At 42.5% G+C, this 18,788-nt stretch overlaps 1 protein-coding gene across 2 annotated transcripts in view; it reads right to left on the reverse strand.

Annotated features, from left to right (window-relative positions):
* Positions 1–16,587, reverse strand: part of TICRR (TOPBP1 interacting checkpoint and replication regulator) — a 48,977-nt gene extending 32,390 nt beyond the window's left edge. Inside the window, exons 1-6 of one of the 2 annotated variants that reach the window (XM_045452365.1) lie at positions 15,175–16,587; positions 8,864–9,143; positions 7,151–7,389; positions 5,777–6,011; positions 4,678–4,807; positions 289–428 (exon numbers count right to left, since the gene is read on the reverse strand). In XM_045452365.1, the coding sequence (XP_045308321.1) occupies positions 289–428; positions 4,678–4,807; positions 5,777–6,011; positions 7,151–7,389; positions 8,864–9,143; positions 15,175–15,837 (1,687 nt within the window). In that variant the 5' untranslated portion in view covers positions 15,838–16,587. Of the gene's footprint in view, positions 1–288; positions 429–4,677; positions 4,808–5,776; positions 6,012–7,150; positions 7,390–8,863; positions 9,144–14,360; positions 15,144–15,174 lie in introns of those variants that run through there. The other variant, XM_045452366.1, reaches the window with a different exon arrangement.
* Between the last annotated feature and the right edge of the window lie 2,201 nt (positions 16,588–18,788).

Here is an 18,788-nt window from a genome sequence, read left to right on the forward strand (position 1 = left end):
GGTGGAACAGTAACTGAAAAGGCAAGGCGGCACAGGGAAATAAATATTGATGAGTAGCATACAAAGTTGTATTTGCATAACTAAAAATGGAAATGGTTTATTAAGAAGGTAAGATTGTAGGCGATTTTTTAACATCACTTTTGTACTAATACAATCATTTTCAAGTTTGAAATGCAAGAACTTGTCCTCTTATTCAGTTACCGTTTCAACCCCATTTTAGGGAATTCCAGTCTTTTAAAACACACACTCTCAAGAAAGACTGCACCAAGAAACAGTCTATGTGCATACGTTTCTTTTTGCTGTCTTCCTGATTAGACACAGTGGATTCTTCCCGAGACTTTCTCTGGTAGAGGTCAGAGAGGCAACACGTTAATTCACTTTCAGTTTTGGAAGACTCTTCCTTATTAGATGAGGCAGCCTGTAGTAACCTGTGAACAAGTCAAGATGTCTAGTACAAAGCTGAAATTCTGATTTTTCAAAATGCTTTAAAAACAAAATTCATTAGCCTTTAAAAGCTAATCAAAAGATATCCCCACAAGCAGCCTTCAAAAAATGTATTTTCTCTCTCTTCTCATTTATGATTTAAACAGACTCAGAGACAGAAGCCACCTGTTAACAAAACCATTAATCATTACATATGGTAGTGACTTCTATATTGATGAGATCCTTAAGGTCCTACGGTACATGACTAATTTAGGCAACTATTCCATAGTTGTTTTCTACCCACTGCCCATATATTAAAGTAGAAGACGATGCAATACAGTATAGTGAGTGTCACGGTGCCTTCTGAATAATTCTTTCACATCACCATTACATCATAGTAAACTAATCTGGAATCGATGAGAAGGGGAGGAAGTGTGGCAGAGGGGATTAGATATTAAATGCTTCTCTGCCTGGGGCTAAACATCACTAAGGGAAACCATGAAAAGAGCACAACTTTGAAAACGTATTCCTTGTAGGGGCACGTGGGTGGCTCAGCCGGTTGAGCGTTTGACTTCGGCTCAGGTCATGATCTCACGGTTTGTGAGTTTGAGCCCCACGTCGGACTCTGCACTGACGGTGCACCCATAGTGCACGAGCAGCCTGCTTCTGATCTTCTGTCTCCCTCTCTCTGTCCCTCCCCAGCTCGCGCTCTCTCAAAAATAAGTAAACATTCAAAAACAAACAAAAACTTATTAGTTATATTTCACTATCTTCCATTATCTGATCTAAAAGTGGGAGGAAGTTATGGTGACATTGGTTGAACGGGCTGGGCTTCTCGGCTTCACACGTGCAGTTCTGAAGCAGACTGATTCTCCCTAAGTGTGCTGGGATTTCCTTTAACTGTGGGGATGGTCTGTTTTTCATTCTGTTAACTTTTTTAGAACTTATGAGCCTTTCAATTACACAGAAAAGTAGTGAAAGCATTATTAGATATGTTCTCCCCACAAAGATTAAATATTTGCTAAAGCTTGACCTTATCGACTTCAGATTCTTTTAATGAAATTAAGCATTATAGACACAGAAAAGCCCCAATCTTTTCCCATCCTTTCCTTCCAGAAGTATTCCTAGACTTGTATCTGATTTATAGAGACATACGTATGTACCAAAACCAACATAAATTGCTATTGTATACATTGGAAGTTTTAAAAAATACCATACATCATCCTTTTGCAATTTTCTGTCTGTACTCAACATTTTTCATGAGTATATAAATAGCTCGTTTATTCCGTTTTACTAATCTATCTATAATGTTCTATTGTGTAACTATACCATAGTCTGTTTATCCGTTTCCCCGCTGAGAGACAGCCGGTTCTTTCCACTTTTTCACTTGTAACGACTGGCAATGAACAATCGAGTGTAGCTCTCCTTGTATTTGTGCAAATACTTTAATGTAGACATGTAGAAGTGGAATTGCAGGGTGCCAGCATGTAAAGTTTCTCCTTTACGAGGAATACAAACTGTTCTCTAAAATGGTTGTAACTATTTACAATTCTATCATCGAAAGTGTTCTCCTTTCTTTATGTGCTATATCCGACTTACTGGCCTTCGACAATCTAATGGGTATAAAACAGAATCTTGTGGGGGGTTTCTTACCGTCGTTTTCATTTCCATTTGCTTAAACTGCGTTTTTTTTTTTTTTTTTTTAAAGCAAGCTCTACTAGGCCCAATGTGGAGCTCAAACTCAGAACCCCGAGATCAAGAGTCACACGCTGTACTGGCTGAGCCAGCCAGGCACCCTGAAACGGAGTATCTTATCTTTTCAAATTACTGCTCTATTGGATTTCATTGTATGAATTGCTTGTTTGCATTCTGTGCCCAATTGCTTTTCTTCTTATTGATTTTTAGGAGCTCTGTACTAATTTAGATACAAATCCTCTGCTGGTTATATGGATTACAGCTACCTAGGCCTATGACTAGGCCTTTTCATCATATAGGAAATTTTAAATTATAGTCATATATTTTCCTTCATGGTTCCAGTGCTTGATGTTTTATGTAAGAAAACCATTCCAAGCCTGAACTCCTCCTGTGTTTTCCCTTAAGATTTTAAAGTTTTACTTTTCACATTTGTTTAAAATTTATCAGGAACTTATCACTGTGTATGCTGTGAGGTAGAAATCTAATTTTTATTGCTTTTCTTCTGGAGAGCCAATTGTCACATCACCATTAATAGAACAGTCTATTCTTTCCCCAACAGTCTACTTATAATTCTGCCTTTGGTGTATGCCGAGCTCCCATACATGTGTGGGTCACTCTTTGGGCTCTATTGCTGTATGGGTCTCTCTGCTGATCCTTGCACCAATAGCACACCACCTTATTTATTAGTGCTTTATGGTAAACACTGCTATCTTATAGGGAAAAGTGCACCTGTCCTGTCTTAGCCCTGGCAAGCTATACCACATCCAGGAATCAGAAGACTCATGATTAAGTCAATTCTTCCCAAATGGATCTACAGACTCAATGGACTCTTAGTTAAAATCCTAGCAGGGTTTCCTGGTGGAAATTAACAGAATAATTCTAAAATTTACAGGGAAATGCAAAGTTTCTCAAATAGTCAAAGCAATTCTGAAAACAAAACCAAACAAAACAAAGTTGAGAGGACTAAAACTACTTGATTTCAGTACTCAAGACAATGTGATATTAACAACTTCTGGACTAGATTCTTTGCAGAAATAAACCTGCACAATGGTGGTGAACTGATTTGGACAAAGTGCTACAGTAATTTAATGAGAAAAAGACTTTTAATAAACAGGGTTGGAACAATTGGTTATCTATATGGCAAAAATAAACCTTGACTTTACCTCTTAATACTATTTTGAATTTCTGCTTCATCTTTTACATTTCTAATATGGTTTATGTCTTCTTTTTTAAAAAAAATTACTCAATTTTACAATAGATAACTCCATTTTATTTGACTTCTCAAAAAATCACTTTATGTTTGTTGATTTCTATTGTCTGTGATTATTGTTCTTATCTTTATTACTACCTTCTTTATTTTGGGGGTTTACTCTGTTGTGTTATTTACTGTATTGGACCCTTAGCTAATTGGCTTTTAACGTTTATTTTTATTTTTTTATTTTTTGTTTTATTAAAACAAATTTTTTTTAAGTTTATTCATTCATCCATTCTGAGACAGAGAGAGTGAGTGGGAAAGGGGCAGAGAGAAAGAATCTCAAGCAGGCTCTGCACCATCAATGGGAAGCCTGATGTGGGGCTTGATCGAAATCACGAACTGAGCTGAGCTGAAACCAAGAGTTGGCCGCTTAACTGACTGAGCCACCCACACTCCCCTTACTATTTTTAAATGTTTATTTATTTTGAGAGAGCGTGCGTGAGCAGGGGAGGGGCAGAGAGAGACGGAGAAAAAGAATCTCAAGCAGGCTCTTAGGTGTGAGCAGAGCCCAATGTGGGGCTCGATCTCACGAACCAGGAGATCATGACCTGAGCCAAAACCAAGTCAGACCCTTAACTGAGCCACCCAGGTGCCCCTAACTTTTCTTCTTTAAAAGACAGTTTAAGGGGCGCCTGGGTGGCTCAGTCGGTTGGGCGGCCGACTTCGGCTCAGGTCACGATCTCGCGGTCCGTGAGTTCGAGCCCCGCGTCGGGTTCTGTGCTGACGGCTCAGAGCCTGGAGCCTGTTTCAGATTCTGTGTCTCCCTCTCTCTGACCCTCCCCTGTTCATGCTCTGTCTCTCTCTGTCTCAAAAATAAATAAACGTTTAAAAAAAAAAAAAAAATTTAAAAGACAGTTTAAGCTCTTAAATCTTCCTGTATGCATAAACTTAGCTGCATTATACAAATTTGTTATTTTTCATTTTTACTGAGATTTAATACTAAATATTTTCTTCCATAATGAGAACATTTTGTTTTTGTAATTAATTTTTTAATTTTTTAATTAAATTAATTTTTTAATTTTTTAATTAGTTTTTTAATTGTGGTAAAATATACTAAGTACACTGTTCAGTAGTATTAAGTAGATTCATAATGTTGTGCAACCATCACCTCCATCCATCTCCCGAGCTCTTTTCATCTTATAAGACTGAACTCTATCCCCATTAAACAATGCTCTCCATGTGTAGTTTTTAGTATTACTGGACCACACTAAGAAAATGCAGTATGCTAAAAAACCAAACAAACCCATAAGCAGATAAGTGAGGGCCGATTTCATCAATCAATATCCAGAGAAATAAAGTTTTACCAAAATGACTCCATCAGACTTGAACTAGCACCAGTCAGGTTAGAGCAGGGGAACCACTTCTCCATGACGGCCGCGCTCCAAGGACCGGTGCGGCCGAGCTCCTGCTGGGCCCACTCTGGAACAGGAGGAGCTACAGGGACAGGAGCAGAGATGGGAGAGGAAGGAGAGAAAAAGACGCATTAGGACCGAAGCAGAGAATCCAAACACCTGCTCCTCCCTTGGATTGGCCGCTTTCTTACAAAGGATGCACGGCCGCATCACTAACAACACTCCTCCATCCACACCACCAACCCCAACGGGTCTATGCTGGCAATGAAAAATGCCACTCCCGACGGTGTACAAAATGCAGGCTTGCTCGCGGTCCCTCAAATGTAACAGACACACACCTTTCTCAGAGTCTTGGCATTTGCTGTTACCTCTTTGTGTCACTTCCTTCAAGCCTTTGCTCAAATATTACTTTTTCAACAAAGCCTGTTTAAAATTTCAACCCCCCACCCCTTAACTCTCCCCATTCCCTTTTTCCTGCTTTATGACTATGGCACTTATCTCTTCTAAATATACTATGCAATTTCCTTATTCACTGTCTGGTCTCCCCAGACTAGATGGTACACTCTGTAAGAACACAGACTTTTGTCTAGTTTGTTCTCTGATATATTCCCGTTACTTAGAACAGTGCCTGCCATAGCAGGCACTCAATAAATCTGTTGAATGAATGGGATAAATATCAAATTGATTGTATTTATATCTACCTGGCATAAATAGGGTTTGTACTGTTATTAGTAACAATGCACCAGATTGGAGGTGGACAGGAGCACAATACTTTCACATGCAGTCTTCAATAAGTATATTAAAATACAGGTTTCATCTCATACCTCTGATTTCACACCAGTTTCATAGAGCCTTTGGGCCTCCTCAGAGGTGCTTCAGAATTTCTACAAATAATGATGAGTTAAACTGCCTAAAGTATTGTAGCTTGCTTTTATCTGTTTTATAATAGATATTGGGGTTCTACGAAGAGCACAGTGAAAAAAATTTTGATGGTAGAAGAAACTCTAAACCACTGACCCAGAGTATGTTAGTTATCGGTTCAGAAGCTTACCACAGGTGGCAGGATCCTCAAGTGAACTGTGAATCTGACTCAGTACAATATCCATAACATCAGAAAAAAGGGACGCTGTATCCTGGGGGCTCTCTGCCACAACTGTTTGGAGAAAATGTCTTTGAAATTCAGCCTCCTCGGTGCGGAACACAGTGAGAATTGTAGCATTGGTAGAGAGGGGGGAAATAACTCCAGTGATGGGGGGCCAGCCTTCACCAGGGTCCACGCTGGCAACCTACATCAGAAGGTCTAATTAATTGAGAAGACTGTTGATGTACAGCTAAAGAAGAATGTAGCTTAGTAAAAGACAGAATGATAGTTTCTCCCAATGACTTTACAAAAGACAAAACTGTGGAACAGACGGGCTGGATGGGTATTAGCGCTAGAATTGAATTTAGTGACCACATGATCCTAATCTCTCAATCTATAAACAAGGAAAACCTAAGGTTACCGGGAATATTTACTAAGCACTTATTACGTGATTATAACTCACCGAATCCTCACAGCCGCTCTGAGGTAAAAAAAAAATGATTATTACCCCTATTTTACAGAGGAGGGATTAAGGCTGAGGAATAAGTAACCTGTTTAAGGTTACGGAGTTGGTAAGAGGCAGAAGCCAAGCCTGTATGTGTATGAATTCGAAACCCATGCTCTTAACCATGAGGCAATACTACCACTTAAGGGATTTAGATACATAATTGCAGAACAGAGCAGAGGCCCAGCTGACTCCCTGAGTCGAGCTCTTTCATTCAGAACACACGTAACTCTTAGCACAACATCGGTCCAGAGACTGTACAGTTATTCTATGTTTCACAAAGGATCTAGACGACAGAAGCCTTCTGAGGTTACAGAGGCAAAAGACAAAGTAAGGTAAGAAATTTGCCAGTAGTTGAAAATAATCATCACCTTTCAATCAAATCTGGGTACCTATGTGTTTTTCAGAAGACATTTCTAAGTTTGTGGAACTATTAAACACTATTACATCCAATTTTACGGTGAAGGGCTTCATAGCAATGACATTCAGTATATAAAAATACATAAGTTTAGAAATATATATTAGAACACTCAAAAAAATAACAAGAAGCCATACATTATTTCACCACCCTAATACTTCCATTCGACCTGCTGCCTTTTCTTCCCATGTGAATATAACTTAACTTAATGGGAATCAAGGTACATGCAATTTTATAAACTGTTTCTTCACCGACAAGCACCGTCACGATGCTACCGTGAAATAGTATGATTCACAAAAACATCACCTGTGTCACTGAAAGTATGTTAGGTAGATCCAGCCTTGGCTCCTCACAGACCCCTTATTGAACCGTACAAGTGCGTTATCAGACCGGAATAACTCAGCGTGGACACGGTACCTACCAGGTGTAAGTCTTCAGCAGTCAGCCTGCTTACCAGCTGCTGAAATAACAGCCTTTGAGTTGATTTGCTCTCCTCTGGACTTTGTAGCAACCAGCTATCGGTGCCCAAAATGCTACTCGCTGGGAGAGACCACCGGGCTGCTGTGCCTTTTAGGAAAATTCTGACTGGCTTCTGAAAGTGTCTCTGATGCATGGCCAAGGGCTCTAGGGTGACTGTCCATGTTTCTTGAATCTCTTTGTCTATTAGAAATAAGGAATATTAAAATTCTAATGGGAGAGGTACTAAAAATAGAATAGTAAGAAGAAAAAAATCAGATTGTCAGTCGAGGTGCTAGTAACTGTCACTTCACACTTCAACCGTCATTCCACTGCCAACAGGCTATCAGAGCAAGTTCATTTCGCTCTCTGGGAAGAGCGATAGACGAAAAGAACTACACGGGTGCAACTAAATGTCAGAACTTCTCAATAATTACGCCTTCGACGTAAGTATTCAAGTAATACTCATTACTTGCAAAAAAAGACAACACTGCCTCTTAAGTCCAGGGTATCAGATCTTATTAAAATGTTAAAGTCTAAAAACTAGGTATGACAGAACTGGTTAAACAAAACTACTCTTGAAGTTTCCTTAAACTGCACATAATGCATCACATAGTTTTAGGTTTACATCTCTAGGTAGGATTACTCCTGTGTGGAGACAGGATTCACAAAGGAGATTCACCATACGACAGACCACACGGCAAAGCCAATTTACGAAGAGTTCACCATGCTGGCTCTTCCTGGTAACAAGCACCATTCTCAGCACCTCTTAACTAATTTATTTCTTCTCTTAATCAGTCATCGCTTCTCTATGGTCTTCAATTGTTCAATCTCTTCTATGAGGTGGGAAATCTTACCACCCCCTCTGCTTGGGCACCTGAACAATATTATCCTCCTTTACAACAGCTGGGAAACTTTTTTTTTTTTAATTTTTTAATGTTTATTTTTGAGAGGGAGAGGGGAGGGAGAGGGGAGAGAGAGGGAAAGAGAGAGTGAGCACTCGAGCATGAGCGGGGAAAGGGCAGAGAGAGAGAGAGAGAGAGAGAGAGAGAGAGAGAGAGAGAGAGAGAGAGAGACAAAGAATCTAAAGCAGGCTCCAGGCTCTGTGCTGACAGATGAGAGGTTTGAACTCACAAACTGCAAGATCATGACCTGAGCGGAAGTCGGATGCTTAACTGACTGAGACACCCAGGCACCCCACCTGGGAAACTCTTTAAACAATCACTCACTAGTTCCTCTCAAAGGTGGGCTGGCAGTTATACTGTGCCCATGTCCAACCCTTTCCTGTGGTACCTCTGATTCTACATAGCTATCTTTTTTGTTGTTGTTTTTTTAGTTTATTTATCTTGAAAGAAAGGGAAAGAGAGTGGGGAAGGGGGGAGAGGGAGAGGGGAGAGAAGGAGAAAGAATCCCAAGCAAGCTCAGCACTGCCAGCACAGAGGCCAATGTGGGGCTCAAACCCATGAACTGTGAGATCATGACCTGAGCCAAAACCAAGAGTCAGATGCTTAACCCACTGAGCCAGCCACCCAGGTGCCCCTTTACATGGGTATCTTTTAATTACAAGCATTGAGCGCCTAGGCTGCTGGAAACTCTAAACAAGTGAAAAGCATGGATCTGCCTTGAGGAAATGAATGTACCTGAGACCATAAAAGCCCCCCAAATATTATTTGCTTACCTTCAACAGGGAGAAATAGCATTCCTTCCATCCGTGGAAATGAGGCTTCGTACGCAGGAGAATTATAGAGCAAACAGTTTAAAGTGGCATCAGATGGCAGAGTCGAAATCCATGAAGTGAGGGGAGATTCACTTGACAGCTTTTTTTCACTACCAAGTAGTATTTTCCCAGCTTTAGTACAATCCTGGCGGAAAGTTTCGGATGGTAAGATAGTGCCTCCTACAAGGTGGAGCAGTTGACACATTGTCCAGTATCCAAGGTGATCTGGGGACTCCCACAACTGAAATAAAAATTATAAAGAACCTCAGGTAGTTATAAATGAGGCACCCATAAAGAAAACTTAGGGGACTAAAAGGCAACCGACGGAAGGGGAAAAGATATTTGCAAATGACATATCGGATAAAGGGCTACTATCCAACATCTATAAAAAACTCACCAAACTCCACACCCAAAACACAACTAATCCAGTGAAGAAATGGGCAGAAGACATCAATGGACACTTCTCTAAAGAAGACATCCAGATGGCCAACAGGCACATGAAAAGATGCTCAACGTCACTCCTCATCAGGCAAATACAAATCAAAACTACACTGAGATACCACCTCACAGAGTGAGGTCAGAGTGGCCAAAATGAACAAATCAGGAGACTATAGATGCTGGAGGGGATGTGGAGAAACGGAAACCCTCTTGCACTGTTGGTGGGAATGCAAACTGGGGCACCCGCTCTGAAAAACAGTGTGGAGGTTCCTCCAAAAATTAAAAATAGATCTACCCTGTGACCCAGCAATAGCACTGCTAGGAATTTACCCAAGGGATACAGGAGTGCTGATGCATAGGGACACTTGTACCCCAATGTTTATAGCAGCACTTTCAACAATAGCCAAATTATGGAAAGAGCCTAAATGTCCATCAACTTTATTTATTTATTATCCAACGAATGGATAAAGAAGATGTGGTTTATATATACAATTGAATACTACTTGGCAACGCGAAAGAATGAAATCTGACCATTTGTAGCAACATGGATGGAACTGGAGAGGGTTAAGTGAAATGAGTCAGGCAGAGAAAGACAGATACCTTATGTTTTCACTCATATGTGGATCCTTAGAAACTCAACAGAAGATCAGTGGGGAGGAGAAGGGGGGGTGGAAAAAAGTTACAGAGAAGGAAGGAGGCAAGCCATAAGAGACTCTTAAATACTGAGAATAAACTGAGGGTTGATGGGGGGTGGGGTGGAGGGGAAAGTGGGTGATGGGCACTGAGGAGGGCACCTGTTGGGATGAGCACTGGGTGTTTCAATTTGGGTGGAAACCAATTTGACAATAAATTTCATATTAAAAAAAAGAAAGCAAGCTTAGGGAGATCAAGAGAAAGTCAAGCTGGCATCCACATTAAAGGATCAAATTCCACAATCATTGTATTTATTAAGCCAAACACAAATAATGGCCAGTATCCTGTTACTGTACAGCCTAAGAATATAACTGCTACATACTATGCCTTCTAGAAAGTGCCCATGTAGTGAAAACAACACTTGAGTTCTATTTTCTGGCAAGGAACAGAAGTGATAAAAATCACTGGAGAGGAATCATGAAATGTCAAGAGTCAAAAGAAACATACAGTACATTAATAAAAATAATTCTGTCCTACACAACAGAACACAACAATGGCTAGGTACCAAGGGAGCTAGGCAGGAGCCCCTCTCCTAGAGGGGGATCACTGCTGACTCACCCACTCCACATGACTGTGGGGGGACCAAGCAGGTCTCAGTTCTGTCCTCACTGCTCTCACCAAAGTCCTCATCATCTCTTGCCTGAACTCTTACTGTACAGCCTCTAAAGTCTGTGTCCCGCCTCGAATCTGTCCTCCATGTTTCTCTAAGAAGTATTCTTCCAAATCATATATCACATCATGCCATTTCTCTAAAACACTTTCAAGGGCTTCCCACTGCCTCCACGATAACGTAACTCTTGGATAGCCCAGCCCTAAACAAACTTTCCAAACACATTATCTTTCCCTCACCCATCGCTGCTTTTCAGACACACTGAACCACTAATGTTTCCTGAACATGCCCTGTTTTATCATCCATGCTTTTGTTCATTGTTTCCTGTGTCTTCCCCTTCCCTCTTCACTAAGTTTGGTAATCTAGCTCAAATACTGCTTTCTCTGTAAAAGCCGCTCTTCGTTTCCTCACACACAGCCAACGCTCCATTCAACCTTCTTTTAACAAACTTTTTTTTTTAAGGCATTAAAATCTTGTTTTATTACAACAATTTGGTCGAACTCCAATACCCATTTGAGCAAACATCCTGAACTGACCTACTTAATCAGTGGGAATTCTATCAGGGAGCATTGAGGTGACCCCCCTCTGAGTCTCAACACCCAAGCATGGATTTCAAACTTTCATTGAGCAAACTTTATACGCCATAGGTTAGTGAGACACAGTGCCTGTCTTCTAGAATTTTAAAGTTGGGGGTGGAATAAAACAGTAATAAAATGAAATATTTAATGCAGCATCACAATATAACATGAGAATATTCAAGTAGTATGGGAACAGAAGAGTGCCTACCCCAAAATATGATTATTGTGCTGGTTTGCCTACTCCACAGGACAGTTAATAACTGTAGACAATAAATTGCTATGGAAATGTGAGGTCTTCCAAGACATCTCCAAACTTTCCATATATTCAAGTTCAATGAGGGGCATAAGAATGCCCAAGGTCACAGCAAGGGAAGGATAGACTAGTCCAAGAACCCAGAACTATCTTGGATAGTGCTTTTAATATGAGGATTATGACCCTTTGATGGACTCGGATGGATCCTTTGATGGATCAATTTCCTGGCTTATGATCAGCGTTTAAAAAAAAAAAAAAAACCAGGGTAGGAAATATCAGAGAACAGAAAATATCACATGTAACAAAGATAAACAATATATTGTAAGACTTTTCAGTTATGCATGCCAGTTTGGAAATTAATATCTGCCGTTACCATCCATGTGTCCATGCCTGTGTTCGCTGCTATAGGGGAGAATGGTAAGCTAGTTCCAACACCACAGATCCTGTTTGGGGTTTTCCACCAAAGGGAAACAAAAAATTTGTTGAAATTGTTAGAGATTCTGGCTAGAGGATAGCCAGGAAAAAAAAAAATCTGCTAATCAATTGAAAAGTAAAGCTTTAATAAGAATTGAAAAAAAATCAACTTTTGATGAGAAGTAATATATGCACATGATTTGAAAAAACCACCATCAGGAATGCAAACTAGTGCAGCCACTCTGTAAAACAGTGTGGAGGTTCCTCAAAAAATTTAAAATAGGGCTACCCTAGGACCCAGCAGTTGCACTACTAGGTATTTACCCAAAGGATACAAAACGCTGATTCGAAGGGGCACATGCACCCCAATGTTTACAGCACCACTATCGACAAGAGACAAAGTATGGAAAGAGCCCAAATGTCCAACGATGGATGAATGGATAAAGATGTGGTATATATACACAACGGAATATTACTCGGTGATGAAAAAGAATGAAATCTTGCCATTTGCAACAACGTGGATGGAACTAGAGGGTATTATGCTAAGCAAAATTAGAGAAAGACAAATATATGACTTCACTCATATGAAGACTTTAAGATACAAAACAGATGAACATACGGGAAGAAAACATAATACAAGAACAGGGAGGGAGACAAACCATAAGAGATGCTTAAATACAGGGAACAAATTGAGGGTTGTTGGAGGGGTGCTGGGTGGGGGGATGGACTAAATGAGTGATGGGCATTAAGGAGGGCACTTGTCGGGATGAGCACTGGCTGTTATATGGAAGTGATGAATCATTAAATTCTACTCCTGAAACCATTATTACACTTTATGTGAGCTAACTTGGATGTAAATAAAATTTTTTTTGAAGTTATTTCAAAATAAAAAACACAATCAGTATAAAAAGTATGGTTATATTTTTCAATTTTTTTTTTTTGATTTTTTTTAACGTTTATTTATTTTTGAGACAGGGAGAGACAGAGCATGAACGGGAGAGGGTCAGAGAGGAAGGGAGACACAGAATCTGAAACAGGCTCCAGGCTCTGAGCTGTGAGCACAGAGCCCCATGCGGGGCTCGAACTCATGGACCGCGAGATCATGACCTGAGCCGAAGTCGGACGCTTAACTGACTGAGCCACCCAGGCGCCCCTATATTTTTCATTTTTATGCACATTACAGAATAACTGACAGACAAGCCTTAGTGATAGTTTCGAATCTGGAGATTTATAAATGTCCACAAGACTATAAACTCCAGGAAAGCATCTGTCTGGTTCACTTAATGGTACACTCAGCACACCTAGCAGACAGGTAATAAGTAGGTGTTGAATAAATCGGAGAGAAAGCCGAAAGTGTTCCAGGAGTCTCCTATGTTCCCTTTATTCTGCCAGACTTCTGTGCTTGGATCCCTCCTCCCCCAGTCTGTGAATTCAGGTTCTGTTTCTCCCGTTCCATTTCCCAGATGGGGAGCTCCACCAGACAGGGCCTGGATTTTCTCTCCTTCCCTTTTCTCTGCCCTTGTAGCCAGAGCTCTCTAAGGACAGGACCCAAAGCTCCCTTTTGTCTCCAAGGTGTGGCCAGGCAGAGGCTTTTTGAATAGTAAAGGATCAATCTTCACCAGAAAAAAAAATTCCAGAAAAGCCTGTTTGATGGGACATTTTCTTAGGGGAAACACACAGCTAAAGTGAGAAGGGAAGCCTCAGAGAAGACCCATCCCCTCAGAAGGTAGAGTGTCAGAACTGGAAGGGGTCTCCAAAAAGGTACCATCAATCTCCTTATTGCAAAGCTAGTCCAAAAAGAGAAAAAGGAGAGAAGGATCTCCAAGCCCCATCTGTTAAGATTTCTAGCCAGTATTTGATATAATTTCAGAACCAAGTCTTTGTTGTGATCTGGTGTCAATCATCCCAAATCAAACACTTATGTGTTGTGTATGGGTCCAACACTTCATCTGCTGCCTTCAGAAATTTTAAGTTCTAGGATTCCTTTTTCTCCATGAAATGTTTACAATCCCCTTAAACACTCTGTCCCTTCCTTTTGACAAGCCACTGCTGCCTTATTTTGCATTTCCCACGCCTTTTTTGGGCTTTGTATGCGAAAGCACGTTGGAAATTTTAACATTACATACCATTATTTAAGCATCTGCTCATGTTCCATTTGTAATCTTGCAATTTAACCCACCCCTCGTTCAGTGGCAGGAGTTTTCAATAAGCGGAATCACATCTTTCACCTGGGTAACCCACTTCCCATCAATTAGAAGAAAATTGGCACTTTTACTGCTTAGACCCCATGGATGGGCACTTGCTGAAACTAAGCTCGTTTCTAGTTCAAACCTTTATACCTTTTCTTTGCCTGGAATGTTCTTTCCCAGCCTTCACATTCCTCCTCCTTCACCTTCTCTGCTTATAAAGGCCTCCCCTGACCATCACCCTATATACAACAATCCCCCCACCCTTTTACCTCCTCCTGCTCACCTGTTTGATCTGTTAATTCTATCTGTTTCATGAATCTTCCTCACCAGAAGGTAAACCACTTCAGCTGACCACCGCACCCCCAGCAGCTACAACGTGCAGTAGGCGCTCAGTGCAATGGCTTGACTATTACAACAAGCAGACAGCAGAAAAATGACGGTAAAAATATATACTTATCATAAGGGGTGCTTAACTGAAGCTGGGGCCCCAAATGAGCCACTTAGAGCCGGAAGTACCTAAATGTACTCCTTTAGTCAACAGATACTTCACTGAGCTCGCACAAGTTCAAGGTGCATCTGCAGGGGACACAAACGGGTGTGCCGACCTGCCTTTGAGACGTTTTTAGACCAGATGAAAGGGAGAGACTTGCACGAGCGGAAGTGATCACTGGGAAAGGGTAAGTGCCACAAAAGCGGGTGCAAATTCAAAACAGAGACCGAGGTGTTGCCACTGGGCAAGGCGTTGGAAGAGAGGCTTAGACTCGCAAAGGCTTCCGGGTGGCTGATAAGACAGAAAAAGCACTCAAGATTTGTTGACCCAAGAGACCATGCTTCACATGCTCGAGTATTCCCTGGGAAGGCGGACAGGGCCCAAATTGTGAAGGGCTTTAAACGCTGACCTCAGCAGGGCCCAAGGACCTACCTGTTTTGTCGTGGAGACTGTCCCACTTTGTGACCACAGGACTTTCCTCCCGAACGGACCCATGCGGGTCAGGCTGGTCGCATTCTGGGTCTAGTGGCGGCTCTGCGGACGCCGCCAGGTTCCGGCTGATCCCGCAGGGCACCGTGCACCAAGTCGGACCTTACCATTAACTCACCTTGGGCCACTCGGTGGTATCCACCCAGTACAAGGTGATTTTTCGGGCGATCATGACCTCCTGCACTCGCTTGGGCAGCAACTTCTCCATCACCTGCTTAGGGGCTGGCGGCAGGCGCTGGGCCTGCGCCTCGCACCCGGACACGAACTGCAGCAGCTCCCTCTGCGAATGCGGGCAGGGGGCCAGCAGGAAGACCGCGTTCACGAAGCCCCCGAGCGCAGTCTCGGCCTCCTTGGCCTCGCTCTCCACGTCCAGCAGTCTCCTCCCGCTGCTGCGCAGGATCGGCTTGGTGGGCGACGTGATCTCGGGCCGGTCCCACTGGTAGTCTAGCAGCGTCTCCATCAGGGCGCCGTGCGTGTGGCTGGCCCTGGGCGCCGGGCCCGGCAGGTGGGCGCCGTGGGCGCCGTCCCCGAGCACGGCGTCCAGCTCCTCCTCGAAGTCCTCCCAGGAGCGGGCCCCCAGCTCGCGGAAGTCAGACACGCGGGACGGCCGGCTCCGCGCCCCCTGGGAGTCAAAGAACTTGAAGGCCCAGCGGACCCTGGCCAGGCCGAATCGGCAGCTCAGGTAAGTGAGGAGGCGCAGGGCGGCCCGCCGGGCCGGGCTCCGGCCGGCGGCACCGCCCGCGGTGTCCAGCAGCAACATAACGTTGTGACAGCAGGCCATGCCGGCCGCGCCGCGGCCCCCGGGCTCCGGCCGGGGCCCTCGCCTCAGGGAACCAGCGCCATTCACCACTTTCCCTCAGGAGTCCCGGTGGAAAAGCTCCCGCGCTCTCCAAGCGCTGCTGCCATTGGCTGAGTCAGCCCCCAGACTCAGCTCCTATTGGTCGCTCGCCTTACGTAACTTACGTGAGTAACTCCCAGCCTTGGCGCTGATTGGAAGGACGACGGAGAAGCTCTCTGCCTGATTGGTGGAGGGCGTGGCTGTGAGCGGGGCACCCAGTTCCGGGAGAAACTTAACATTTATTGGCTCGGGCCTTCATTTTAAAATTTAAAGAGGTTGCGCTTCGGGGGCGTGTCCTTAAGTTTCCCCTTTGGTCAGGAGGCCTGGGTTTGGGCGATTGTGCGCAGGCGTGGGTGCGGGCTGCTGGGAGATGTTTACCGAGACTGAAAATTTAGGACTGGAGGGGAATTTGAGACGGTCCGATTCAAACTGGGAGGAAGCCGCCTTAGACTTTCTATGGAGTAGAATCCGATGATGAAATTTTCGTTTTGTGTAATTTAAGAAAAATTTATTAACAATTAAAAGTTCACTTTGCCCCAATAATTTCAAGGAGTTTCTCTGAAGAAGGTAATTAGATCCAAATAAAAGACTTAGGTACATCATAGAGTTACTTAATTTGAGAAAGATTGGAAAACAGCTCAAATGGGCATGACTAAAGTACGGTACGGCCTAAAGGGAAGGAACATCAGGTAGCTTTCAAAAATATTTTTATATGTAACATTAGATTTTTTTTATTATTTTTTTTTTTTTAAGTTTTTTTTTTTTCAACGTTTATTTATTTTTGGGACAGAGAGAGACAGAGCATGAACGGGGGAGGGGCAGAGAGAGAGGGAGACACAGAATCGGAAACAGGCTCCAGGCTCCGAGCCATCAGCCCAGGGCCTGACGCGGGGCTCGAACTCACAGACCGCGAGATCGTGACCTGGCTGAAGTCGGACGCTTCACCGACTGCGCCACCCAGACGCCCCACATTAGATTTTTTTAAACAAGGACTGTGAAACAGCACATGCAGTGAGAACCCCCAATTTTCTATGCGTATATTTTTAAACTGTTATGATAAAAGTGTACCGAAAGTTGTCTTTGGGTGATGAAGACATTATGGTGATTTTAAACATCCATACCTATTTGACACTTTTCTGAATTTTCTATTCTGTATCCCCTTGTTACTGTTATAGTCAGGAAGAAATATACTTAGTGACTAAAAAGCATTTCCTGTTGCAAATAGAAGAAGCCAGGTTTCTAATCAGGCAACAAGGTAAAGGGAATATTCAAGGTAGAGGCTGAGGACAAAGGGGGAGTGTGTTTACGGTATGCTGTAGGGAGGTCAAGGAAGGGTGGGAGATGGGACCAGTTTAAGGGACATGTCCTGCCATTTTTTGAGTGGAGTGTTCTGTAAATACCAATTCGATCCCATTGGTTAGTGTGTTTTTTGAGTGCTTCTATATCTGTGCTGATTTTCTAACTATTCTCTCAGTTGTTGAGAGGAAGATGTTGAAGTCTTCAACTATAATTGTGGATGTGTCTTATTTCTTTCAGTTCTATCATTATATTGCATCATATGTTTTGCATCTCTGTTGTTTGATGCGTACACCCTTAGAATTGCTGTGTCTTCTTGGTGTATTGGCCCTTCTATCACTATGTAATAGTCCTTTCTTGTAACTGGTGCTTTTCTTTGCTCTGAAATAAATTTATCTGCTATTAATATAGCCTGTCTTGCTTTCTTTGATTAGTGTTTGCATAGTATATCTGGCTCGGATCTTTTTCTGTTACCTATATCATTATGTTTGAAGTGAGTTTCTTTACATAACGTATAATTGAGTCAGTTTTAAAAATCTGTTCTGCCAGTGGCGCCTGGGTGGCTCAGTCGGTGGGGTGTCCGACTTCCCTTCAGGTCATGATCTCATGGTTCATGGGTTCAAGCCCCATATGGGGTTCTGTGCTGACAGCTCGAAGCCTGAAGCCGGCGTCAGATTCTATGTCTCCCCCTCTCTCTCTGCCCCTCCCCCACTCACACTCTGTCTCTCTTTCTCTCAAAAATAAATAAACATTAAAAAAAAAATCAGTTCTGCCAATCTCTATCTTTTAATTGATGTATTTAGACTATGTGTAATGTATTATTGATTATTAGGGCTTAAGTCTGCCATTTCATTTTTTGGTTTTTGTTTTTTCCTCCTCCTTCCCTCAGTGCTAATTGAAACTTTAAAAAAAAATTTTTACTGTTTATTTATTTTTGAAGGAAAGAGAGACAGAGCGTGAGCAGGGGAGGGGCAGAGAGAGAGGGAGACACAGAATCCGAAAGGGGCTCCAGGCTCTGCACTCTCAGCGCAGAGCCCCACGCGGGACTCGAACTCGCAAACCACAAGACCATGACCTGAGCTGAAGTTGGTAGCTTAACTGACTGAGTCACCCAGGCACTCCGAACCTTTTTTTTAAATTCAATTTTTATTTATTAATTTTGTTTGTTAGTGTATTTCTTTATATAGATTTTTATTATTATTGAGAGTGCACGGGTGGGGGAAGAGGGGCAGAGGGAAATAGAGAATCTTAAGCAGGCTCCCCACTCACCACAGGGCCCAACGTGGCCACGATCCTATGACCCTGGGATCATGACCTGAGCCGAAATCAAGAGTAAGATGCTCCACCAACTGAGCCACCCAGTTGCCCCAGTAGATTTTTTTAGGGTTTTGTCTGAGTATTACAATATGTATGTATAACTTAACCACAGTCTGGTGAAGTATAATGTAGTAAAGTATAGAAATATTACCTCCTTTTAAGTCCCCTTACCCTTCCTCACTTAAAATTGTCTATTTTCTTTATAAATATTAATACCTACATTGGTTATAATTTTTGCCTTAACCATCAAACTTCTAAAACTTGAGAAGGAAATTGCATTG

This window comes from Leopardus geoffroyi, chromosome B3 (assembly GCF_018350155.1).
Source record: "Leopardus geoffroyi isolate Oge1 chromosome B3, O.geoffroyi_Oge1_pat1.0, whole genome shotgun sequence".
NCBI lineage: Eukaryota > Metazoa > Chordata > Mammalia > Carnivora > Felidae > Leopardus > Leopardus geoffroyi.